This window comes from Fomitopsis serialis (genome assembly GCF_022376445.1).
Source record: "Fomitopsis serialis strain Sig1Antser10 chromosome Unknown B0H18scaffold_76, whole genome shotgun sequence".
In the NCBI taxonomy this organism is placed as follows: domain Eukaryota; kingdom Fungi; phylum Basidiomycota; class Agaricomycetes; order Polyporales; family Fomitopsidaceae; genus Fomitopsis; species Fomitopsis serialis.
Genome location: NW_025955036.1, coordinates 21,416 through 30,829, shown reverse-complemented (window position 1 = coordinate 30,829; position 9,414 = coordinate 21,416). Strand labels below are relative to the sequence as shown.

General features: G+C 53.8%; 5 protein-coding genes across 5 annotated transcripts; 2 read left to right on the top strand and 3 right to left on the bottom strand.

The window, feature by feature from the left end:
- Window positions 1–424: 424 nt before the first annotated feature.
- On the top strand, window positions 425–1,613 carry B0H18DRAFT_881695 (GPCR fungal pheromone mating factor; the record flags this gene model as incomplete). The annotated part of the gene is made up of 4 exons (XM_048040857.1): window positions 425–623; window positions 685–864; window positions 912–1,049; window positions 1,099–1,613. 4 exons carry the CDS (start codon window positions 425–427, stop codon window positions 1,611–1,613), a joined length of 1,032 nt encoding a protein of 343 aa, XP_047889648.1.
- Window positions 1,614–2,374: 761 nt separating this feature from the next.
- B0H18DRAFT_1122381 (putative fungal pheromone GPCR, STE3-type) lies at window positions 2,375–3,801 on the bottom strand (the record flags this gene model as incomplete). Its single annotated transcript, XM_048034507.1, has 6 exons — window positions 2,375–2,573; window positions 2,625–3,060; window positions 3,114–3,251; window positions 3,305–3,371; window positions 3,424–3,536; window positions 3,588–3,801. 6 exons carry the CDS (start codon window positions 3,799–3,801, stop codon window positions 2,375–2,377), a joined length of 1,167 nt encoding a protein of 388 aa, XP_047889647.1.
- A 611-nt stretch (window positions 3,802–4,412) lies between these two features.
- On the bottom strand, window positions 4,413–5,052 carry B0H18DRAFT_1027023 (uncharacterized protein). The gene is made up of 2 exons (XM_048029852.1): window positions 4,491–5,052; window positions 4,413–4,435 (listed from the first exon to the last, which is right to left on the bottom strand). Exon 1 carries the CDS (start codon window positions 4,802–4,804, stop codon window positions 4,571–4,573), a length of 234 nt encoding a protein of 77 aa, XP_047889646.1. The 5' UTR covers window positions 4,805–5,052; the 3' UTR covers window positions 4,413–4,435; window positions 4,491–4,570.
- A 479-nt stretch (window positions 5,053–5,531) lies between these two features.
- B0H18DRAFT_1027021 (pheromone A receptor-domain-containing protein) lies at window positions 5,532–7,310 on the bottom strand. The gene is made up of 6 exons (XM_048029851.1): window positions 6,934–7,310; window positions 6,701–6,880; window positions 6,512–6,649; window positions 6,378–6,462; window positions 6,013–6,291; window positions 5,532–5,959 (listed from the first exon to the last, which is right to left on the bottom strand). Exons 1-6 carry the CDS (start codon window positions 7,130–7,132, stop codon window positions 5,686–5,688), a joined length of 1,155 nt encoding a protein of 384 aa, XP_047889645.1. The 5' UTR covers window positions 7,133–7,310; the 3' UTR covers window positions 5,532–5,685.
- Window positions 7,311–7,402: 92 nt separating this feature from the next.
- Window positions 7,403–9,414, top strand: B0H18DRAFT_1027020 (uncharacterized protein). Its single transcript, XM_048029850.1, has 7 exons — window positions 7,403–7,777; window positions 7,836–7,878; window positions 7,902–8,423; window positions 8,481–8,522; window positions 8,575–8,621; window positions 8,705–8,793; window positions 8,851–9,414. Exons 1-7 carry the CDS (start codon window positions 7,419–7,421, stop codon window positions 9,180–9,182), a joined length of 1,434 nt encoding a protein of 477 aa, XP_047889644.1. The 5' UTR covers window positions 7,403–7,418; the 3' UTR covers window positions 9,183–9,414.

The window sequence follows — 9,414 nt, the reverse complement described above, 5'->3', positions numbered from 1 at the left end:
TGCAGAGTTGATGATGTTGCCGTTGTGCGAGACGCTCTGAGCTCTGAGCCTGAGGCCGACCGTCGCTTCACAGACTTGGTACATGATGCATGATGCACCAATTCTCCCTCGAGACATGACATGTTACCGCAGCTAAGGAAAGTAAGTTAAAGATAAGATGTACAGGCGCATTGGAGAGTACAGTCTAGACAGAGGAGGCAAGAAGCTCAGTCGACCGTGACGGCGACGCCGGATAGCGCCGCGCCACACTTGCATACACTTGCCATATCGGGAAGCATCTCATTGGCGGGCGCCAGTGACAACAGACATCCGAGTCTTTGTTCGCCCAAAACGACCATCTATAACGACATGCTCTCAGATATGAGCATGAACCGGCCATCTTTGTTGCTCAGATGTGCCCGCTCTCTACCACTAAACACGAACGATGCAGGTCGGACTCCCACTAGGCTCATTCGCGGCCGCTGTTCTTGTCATCATCCCTCTACCCGCACACGTTAGAGCGCGAAACGTAGCAACCATCGCCATAAGCTTGTGGTTGTTCGCGGTGAACCTGGCGCAAGGAATAAACACTCTTGCCTGGGCTGACAACGTCGAAGTCAAACATGTCGTTTGGTGCGACATAGGTGTGTTTCTACGGTATCGGGCCTCATCGCTTTGACTCACCTTCATCTCGTTTCCGCTCAGCGACGCGCCTCTTCATTGGATCAAACATTGCACTTCCAGCAGCATGCCTTGCGCTATGTATGCATCTGGAGCGCATCGCGTCTGCACGAATGGTTCAGATCACCGAGGCAGATAAACGTAGACGGATGTTAATAGACTCCGTACTCTGCTTCGGACTGCCTGCCGTCTACATGGGCCTATGTGAGTAGCCCCCCTCTCGTCGTCGTCGTTGACTCATGTTTTATTAGACTACGTTGTACAGGGCCACAGATTCGACATCATTGAGAATCTAGGCTGTAGACCGGAGACGTATGTCTCCATCCCCGAGTTTTTCCTCATACGGTTTCCGCCTATACTCCTGTCCCTTGCGACGCTCGTCTACGCAGGTAAGTTCAATTCTGAGACCAATATCACGTCATCTCACCCGACTCGCAGCACTTACCTTCGCACATTTCTTCCGTCGACGAGCAACGTTCGCGAAACACCTACAAAGCAATTCATCCGCGTTAACGCCTTCTCGCTACTTCCGCCTCATGGCAATGGCCCTCGTCGAGATGTTCTGGGGTCTCCTTATCACGGCCCTCAATACCTGGTTCTCCTACCGCGACGGGCTGCGCCCGTGGATCAGTTGGTCCAACACGCATTCCGACTTCTCCCGTATCGGCCAATTCCCCACGGTTACGATACCTCAGCAAACTCTCGTCATGGCGTACTTCCTCTGGTGGGCTGTGCCCGTCTCAGCGTACCTATTCTTCATATTCTTCGCGTTCGGTCAAGATACCGCGCAATCATACATCGCATGTTGGGAGTGGATCCGGCGCTTCCTTCCTCGGTGGATGCGGCCACGACCGTCCAACGACAAAGTCAAAGTCCTCGCCTCTCTTCCTGTATTCAGGTATGCTCAGTCGTCACACACTGCGTCAGATTACTCACAGTGGCCGTGTCCCTAGACCTTCGCCCGTGTCACCTTCGGATTCTACCACCTTCGTCAAGACTAGTTTTTCTGACGATTCTCTCCGCACGCCTACTCGCCCCGACGCTGAGAAGGGTCCGAGCGTGTGGAATGATAGCCCGCCGTCGTTCAGGACGTCCTTCACTCCTTATAGTGTCCCCTGGAACTCGTCTCTGCCTAGCTATTCCAGCTACCCTGCCCCCAGCGCCTCCAATGGATACCGTCCCAAGCACTGTACAAGCATGCATGCACCTTTACCTCTGACGCCTCCGCCTCGTGCATACCCTCCTTCATAGAGGCTACTCGGCCTCTTACTCCCACCAACGTTCAGCCGTCTACATGCCACGAATCACATGATGGATGAACCACGTCTCGTCTTCTTTGTATCTGTACTTGTAAGTTGTCGAGCGGGTCTTGTAGCAATATTTTATCATATTCGTTCGCTGTGTATGACTTTGAGTTGGGTGAACCTGTGTCGCCGTCAATTTTGCAGCCTCAAGCAACCTTTTCCAGAGTTCAATGAATGGACACGACAAAGCCACCGGTCTTCATGTACAGCTGCGATGCGTAGTGACCCTTAAAAGTCAGAGGTTCTGGATGGCATCCCACAAGAATAACGGTATCACTCGGCACAGACGACGTCCATATACATAGCTGAAGATCATTGGTTATACAGTACGAATACGTTACTAGCGATACAAACGCCACGGGCACAGAGGTAGTAGAATGGAAAGCGTCGTGTAGGTCATATCAAGGGCGTCAGCATTTGTCGTGCGCAGATTGAGTGAAGTCTGTTGGGAACTTGTCGGAGAACGACGAGTCGATGGGGGAAGGGTCGCTGTCGGCGACTGTAACGGATGCCAGGGAGCGCCATCCGGGAGACCAAGCAGGTGGCGTATATGCGGGCAACGATTCCTCTGGGTAGCAGGGGGCTTTCGGCTGCGTGGGGGCATGTTTCCTGTCAACGGCGTGAGCATAAGCGAAGTGCACATTAACGAAAATGACGTACGACTCGCTCCGATGCCTAAAGCCCAACACACGCAGAGCTTGCAAACGAGAGCCAATCGCGGAGTAAATGGCGTAGTAGCGTTTCCGCGCTTCTTCCGCGAAGCCGAAGAAAGCAAAGAATATGAAAGCGCAGGAAACTATGATCCAGCGACTCAGCTGCAGTGGAACGGCGAGGGAAGGGTCAGACGTCCAAAGAATAGCAGCGTATTGATCCACCCGGGAGAAGTCGTAGTGGGTGTTAGCCCAACCCTGCCAGGGGGCGACGCCGCCGAGAGAGTTACAGTAGATCTGGTAGATCCCAAATGGAACAGTGAAGAGAAGCTCTGTCGCAGCCAGGGCCATGAGACGAAAGTAACGACTGCTGGTCAACCCTGTGGTTGCCGAGATGAATTCGCGGAATTGGGCTTGTCGGGCAAGCAGAGAACGTAACGAGAGGACTGAAAAGAAGCTCGTGAGTGCTTCACCCAATCTGGACTCGACATAGACTTACCGCAATACACCGCCGACACCAAGCCGATGGCGACCGGCCACATGTAAACCAATGGATATGCGGGGATAGTGTTATATATCGCAGGATAGCAGCCGAGTATCTCAAAGAGGTTGTAGCGGTGACCCTGCACAATGTACGCTGCTCCACAATCAGTATGAGCGCCGCGTAGACTTTAGGGGAAGGTCACTCACAAAGAGCAATGCAAATCACCGGAAAGAGTACACAGATGAGAGAGTCAATAAGGATGGCGCGCCGTTTCTAGCCAACACCGTCAATTAACGAGAGGATCACACAGATATAAGATGCATACCTCGGATTTCGTCGTTCCCACCGCATGCATACGTGCGATTTTATATAGTCGACGATTGATACAGAGAGAAGCAGCGGGAATACCAACTGATGCGCCAACCGTAATCCTTGTGGCTGAACAACATTCAGCGCCAAGGAGATGACTGAGAGCGACTGAATACTTACAGACATCGCACCAGACAGGCGCAACATCCAGGACGGTATTCGCCCAGATAACGGAATTGATAAACTCGTTAAGGCACGCGAGTGCCGTCCAGATCATATAATAGCAGGTTCCGGAATTCCAGGACTGTAGGTGCCATGGCAGGGGTATCAACGCGAGAACGAACCCGACGAAAGCAATGACGGGATACAGAGGATATGTGGGGTCGGCGGCCATCGCCAGAGAGTACTCGATGGATAGTTTAACCGGTGAAAGGGGGGGCTTGGGCTGAACGCGCCACTGCCGCCAGGTGGGTTAAAAGACGGTTCGCCAGGACAATGCAAGACATGGGCGCTTCAAGCCACAAAGGACGATCAGAGAGTCACGTGATCCGCCCACCATCCTTTATTCGGGGCACAATGGTCTCTGGCCTCATTGAGCGGCCGGAACACGCTTATGGCATGAGTTAATCAGCGAGGGAGAGCGTATAAAGGACGGAAAGGGAGACGCACCTTGCCCGCCCCAAGAGACCCTAGCGACTTCCGCGTACCTTTTTGACCCACTCAAACTGCTCACATGGATTCTTTGGACACGCTCGATACTATCCTCTCACTTGAGGCATCCCTCGCCGACTTTCGTCAACAGTCGGAAGACGAACCCGTCGTCCCAGTGGACTTCGAGCACAGCGGTAGTGGCACAGGCTTCTACTGTGTCATTTCCTAAATGCCGCAATAACCAACGATACCGTGAGTGGCCCAGCTTCCAACAATTGTAAGACATATCGACCTACGATGCTTCACCAGCGGGACCATTTGTCCCACTTCCGGAGTCACCGAAAGAAGACCAATGTAGCCGCTTACACCTGTATCCTGTGAGTGCGCCCTCGGACATCGGGCTGCCCTCGCAAACTGACAGCTCCCCAGTAGCCTATTTATCACTTTTGGAGGCCTGTACTCCTACTCACTTTCGACTTTCTGCCGTCATGACCCTTGATAGTGGTCGCCTATTACCTATTGATCGTGTTGTAAGCCTCCGTACCAGTAACCAGTTGCATTTTGTGGGGATACGATATGCGTTCATAGCCGCTGAGGTTGCCCACGCTCAATAAGAATTGAACGTCGCCCCAGTATGCTGAGCCAATATGGACGCCGCTGAGACTCGGACATCTGAATGTTGACGTTGAACGTTGTACACTTGGCTGAATTCTTCGAGCGTGCGGATGACGGCCGACGAGGACCATATGATGCAAAGGGGTGTCTGGTCGCCTCACAGTTGTGTATAACTTTGAAGCTCTAGATTATTGTTTCACGGCTGAGAGTGCGCAGTGTCGACGACGAGAGTTCAAACGTTCAGATCGTTCAGATGCCGAAGAATCCATGAGCGAGCGTGAGAGGTCGTGGCGTCAAGCAAGCCGGTCACAACGACAGACGCCGATCAGGATTGTGGCGGGATTAGACGGCCCGGGGTGGCTGACCCCCTCCCCCTCCCCCGCAGCGCAATGGAGCGCATACACCTAGTACATAGTAGTAATAGCCTAACTTAGTGGTAGTTCAAACGTCTGGTACTGGTCCGGCACAGCCCGCATACCTGGACTACTCTCAGGGTACTTACCGTCCACTCCGAGTCGGATGAGATGAGACGACACAGCCGTGGCATAGTGCGGAACGCCACTGGTAGTACTTATGTATATGCCGCACATGACTGACTGGGTGCCAGGGCGTCGTACTTGCAGGAAGCTACATATGTTGCAAAAATATCGATAGGAGGCGGGCTTGGGTTGAGCTCGTTGGCATTGTTTCTTCCAGTGAGAAGGAAGGTCCTGCATACTTCAACCTTTCTCGACTAACAGTGCGGAGACAAAAGGAGTACGAACGGAAGCTGAAATGAACAATAGAGGGTTTGCGTCAAGACCTGAATCAGAAGGCGCCCCCTTCCACACCAGAGAACAGAGCGTAAAGACCATAGCATGACGGTGAAGCCCATATATCAAGTTCGAGGCGAAGTTATAGATACAGCGAGTTGTGTTACAGCGAGGGAATCTGTACATCGAACGAGAGCAGCCATTGAGGAATCTGTGTGGCGGCGCACAGAGAAGACCAGGACGATATGAGCCAGAGGTAATCAGAGAGCATGTCTAACCGAACCACGGCCAGAAAATTGAACAGACGGTGGAGACGGGCGCGAGGAAGAGCGAACAAACGAAGTGTACGAATACGGCCTGTCGGGGCAAGTGAAACTGTTGCCAAGGGAATGGCACAAAGGTGGCAACGTAGGAGGGTTTCGGTTCTCAAAGAAGCTGGCGTTCTTCTCCGCAGAGATAGGCGTAGTTGGTTCGCTTGTGGGGAAGGTGCTCTTTGATGAGCTGGAGAACTTCGAGAAAGGACTCGTGGGCATCCTACAGATGGATATCAGCGGAGGCGGTAAGAGACATCTGCGGTCAATATTCACCTTGCCGAAGGAAGAGAAACAAAGTCAGAAGGAGCCTTGCGGTCGGTCTGCCTCTGCCTAAGCATGACTCTCCGTACCCATGCAACGCAGGCACCATACTCCATCACCGCATCACGTCCGAACGCAAAGAACGCAAAGAACACGAACGACGACACCGGCACGATCAGCCAAATCACGTAGTAATACGTGAGCGCCAGCTGCGGCGTCCCGAACATGGCATACTGGTCGATCGCGGAGAAGCCCCAGTGCACGTCCGCGAAGCTCGTCCACGGGCGGAGGCTGAGCGTGGAGTACCACAGCGTGATGGATGTGGAAATCACGCCGATGAACATCAGGATGGTGGACATCAGATGAGGCGCATGTACCGCGAGGTGGTGAGCCCGCTTCGTGAGTTGGCGAGGTGCTTGGCGAAGGTGAGGCGGCGCTGGATGAAGTGGTGTAGCGCGAGGGCTGGTGGCGGGAGGTCAGTTAGTATCTCGTAGAGGGACGTGGGGCTTACCGGCGAAGACAAAGGAGATAGCGGAGAGGATGAGTGGCGGGACCCAGAGGAGAAGCATGGAGGGGACGGAGACGTATGTACTGGGTCGGCAACCGTAGCCTTCAATGATGTCGAAACGGTGTCCTTGGACGACGTAGTCTGTAGGCCAAGTGAGAGACGTAACAGTGAAGGACGATGGATACAACGTACGAAGAGCCATCCAAACCGCAGGCAGACCGAAACAAATGAGGCCCTCGAAGACCTGCCTCCTTTGCTTGGTGGCAGTTGATATCCTCGCATCGCGGAGAGACGCGACTTGTTCGAGGTGGATACAAATGCACATGCAGGCAGCAGGTAATGCCATATTTGCACCAATTAGAATCTTCGTCGCTGAGGGTCACCGTAATCAGCCTACACCACACCACATAGTAGGACAGACTTACTGATGTCGCACCAGACGGGAATGACGATGTCTACATTGTCCGCCCAGATGACAGCGTCGACGCCATAGATCGTATTCACGACAAACAGCCACGCAATAATCGAGAGTGTGGCAACATTACGGGCTCGCCAGTGCCAAGGGAGAGGAACCAAGACAAGGGAGGCGGCGATGAAGGCAAGATAGGGCAGCTCGGGATGCATCAGGGAGTCGATGGGGTACTAGCGGGCGAGGGCAAAGAGAGGCTGAAAGTGCATATAGTATGTTCTGGGGCATCCTCGTAGCAGAAGTGCACGCACGAGTTGCCGCTGGGCAGGAAGGGCGAACAAAGGGAGAGTGTAAATCCATAATGGGGTGGAGGAAGAGGACAAAAGGCGTCCATGATCGTTGCATGATCGGGCGGCTCCTCGGCGGCGCTTGATACGTCTGTGGCGCTGGCTGCCACAGCCTACAGCCTACGTTCCATCACTCAGTTACTGTCGCATTGTCATGCCTCCTTCAGAAACAACACTCGCTGTGGATGCCAGTCCTGCTGCGATCGCAAGCGATGTGTATGCTAAACAACTCCTCAAGCTCGCGCTGGGCTATCCTATGTGGGACCCGGAGCCGAAGCACGGGCAAGGCGACATACTGATCGGCGATGTTGGATATATTGTTCAGGGAGGCTTTTACCGCCTCTTCAATGCGACGAGGGAGGCCGAGGACAGTATACAGATTGCCGTCCCTCCGAACTTCAAGAAACTCCTACTCGGCCCGGTACCAATCGCTTCATCCAACAATGTTATTGACAGAGGTCCCCTCTTCAGCCCGACTGTCCGTCGTATCGAGGTAGGAGGTGGAGCTGGATCGTAAGTGCGTTCTACCGATGGGAGTCGCACTCAATTCTGTTCATACTCTCGACGTCAGAGGCGCGTTGCGATGCGAATGTACCGACAAACACGGCGCATTGGTTTCCTCGATACCCCCGGAAAGCGTCAACTCGTGCAACAGAATCGCCTGGTGGCCAGATATATGAAGGAGAATATAGATGCCTGGCACGACTGGGCAACCTCAGATGAGGTAGACCTCCCCATCGCTATCGAAGACATACTCCTCGTCCGAGGGTGGGTCAAAACCAGTCGTTGGGCCGTCGTAGCCTTCCTCGATGACAGCCGGCACACGAAGCTTACCTTCAGCGGCGATCTGGGCGTCCCTGTCTCTAACGCCTTTCGCATTGAGACGCAGAGAGAGACAACAACCGCTACATGCCTTCCCAGGATAGGGCCAGAAAGATTCCCCAGAACAAACACGACCGAGCCTCTGGGACCTTACCAGCTCCCCCATGTCCAGGAGCAGTATCCTTCCGACCAGTGCGTGTTCCTGCACTACTTCAAGATGGCGAAACGTCTACTACTGCCGTCGAAGATCGCAGCGGCCGCTGAACCTCGGGATCCGTCAGTGGACCGCGACCCAGGCGACAGCCCGACGGCCAAACAGACCTCGTCGCGAGTGAAGGTGAGGACGTGCGCTTGTGTCTCTAACTTGTCTAATATGCCGGTGTTCTCGTGGAAGCCATACGACCCAGTCAAATTTGTGTTGGACTATATTTTGGAGGTGAGCGTTTCCGTTGCACGCGTGTTTTGGTCTAGCTCACCGTCGATGACAGCACTCCGATGCGGCCGTCGCAGTTGCGAGCGACATAGACCTCATATGGTATGCGAGGTATGGAGGGCACTAGTCAGCGTAACCTGCACGGTGATTGACGAAGATTATGATCAGGCTCGACGTGAGAATAGCGGCAACAGCGTTGAATACCCCATTCCCGATGACATCCCCCGATTTTTGGAGGAAGTGCAACCTCCGATCGAGGTGACTGAGGATGGCCGTGAGTAACTAGTAAACAGTGTTCTATGGCGATGCCTGCTCACGAACGGTTTTGTAGTTGGCTTCCTACTGCTTGACGAAGGGGAGCCCGCGAGTTATCAGCGTGCAGCTGAAGCGGATGACGATCTGCCTGCAGCGAGAGAAATCATCCCGCCTGCCGTGTCCTCTCTCGACGACGAGCTGTCGATATATGCAGGTGCGCAGGGTGATTCAGCACTCGGCGCCAGTGGCTGCGTGGCGCACGCCAACGGGAGTTTCAACGTCTGGGACAGGGCGGTGAGGTCAAAGGACACGTATTCTAATTGGTACCACGACTGTGATCGCGCTTACTCCACAAGCGAAGGAGCTACGTACAGACGGGGAACCCCCGTTCTGACAGTGGCGGGTTGAGCGTAGTAGTTATGCGTCGGACTGAGGTTGAGATATGTGCGTTGAAATACTACTCCTGGTAGTTTCTGTTATCTATGAGGTTATGAGGGCACTTGATGTTGATATGTATGTACTTAAGGACAGAGAGAGCCACTTGTCACTGGCACGATACTTACGCGAATCGTCACGGTAGGCTGTTGTATGTGATTTCTAGCTGTCTTATCTGAAGGCTGCATACAGCCAATCTGTGGGA

What these genes read in the sequence shown, in the direction of transcription:
- B0H18DRAFT_1027023 (XM_048029852.1), bottom strand. Translation starts at nt 4,804, where the DNA reads ATGGTCCTCGTCGGCCGTCATCCGCACGCTCGAAGAATTCAGCCAAGT.
- B0H18DRAFT_1027021 (XM_048029851.1), bottom strand. Translation starts at nt 7,132, where the DNA reads ATGCATCCCGAGCTGCCCTATCTTGCCTTCATCGCCGCCTCCCTTGTC. An exon ending in TCCCGTCTGGTGCGACATCA is followed by an intron (nt 6,881 to 6,933) that starts GTAAGTCTGTCC and finishes GGTGACCCTCAG; the next exon opens with CGACGAAGATTCTAATTGGT. An exon ending in TATCTCCTTTGTCTTCGCCG is followed by an intron (nt 6,463 to 6,511) that starts GTAAGCCCCACG and finishes TCCCGCCACCAG; the next exon opens with CCCTCGCGCTACACCACTTC.
- B0H18DRAFT_1027020 (XM_048029850.1), top strand. Translation starts at nt 7,419, where the DNA reads ATGCCTCCTTCAGAAACAACACTCGCTGTGGATGCCAGTCCTGCTGCG. An exon ending in AGACCTCGTCGCGAGTGAAG is followed by an intron (nt 8,424 to 8,480) that starts GTGAGGACGTGC and finishes TTCTCGTGGAAG; the next exon opens with CCATACGACCCAGTCAAATT. An exon ending in TGTTGGACTATATTTTGGAG is followed by an intron (nt 8,523 to 8,574) that starts GTGAGCGTTTCC and finishes CGTCGATGACAG; the next exon opens with CACTCCGATGCGGCCGTCGC.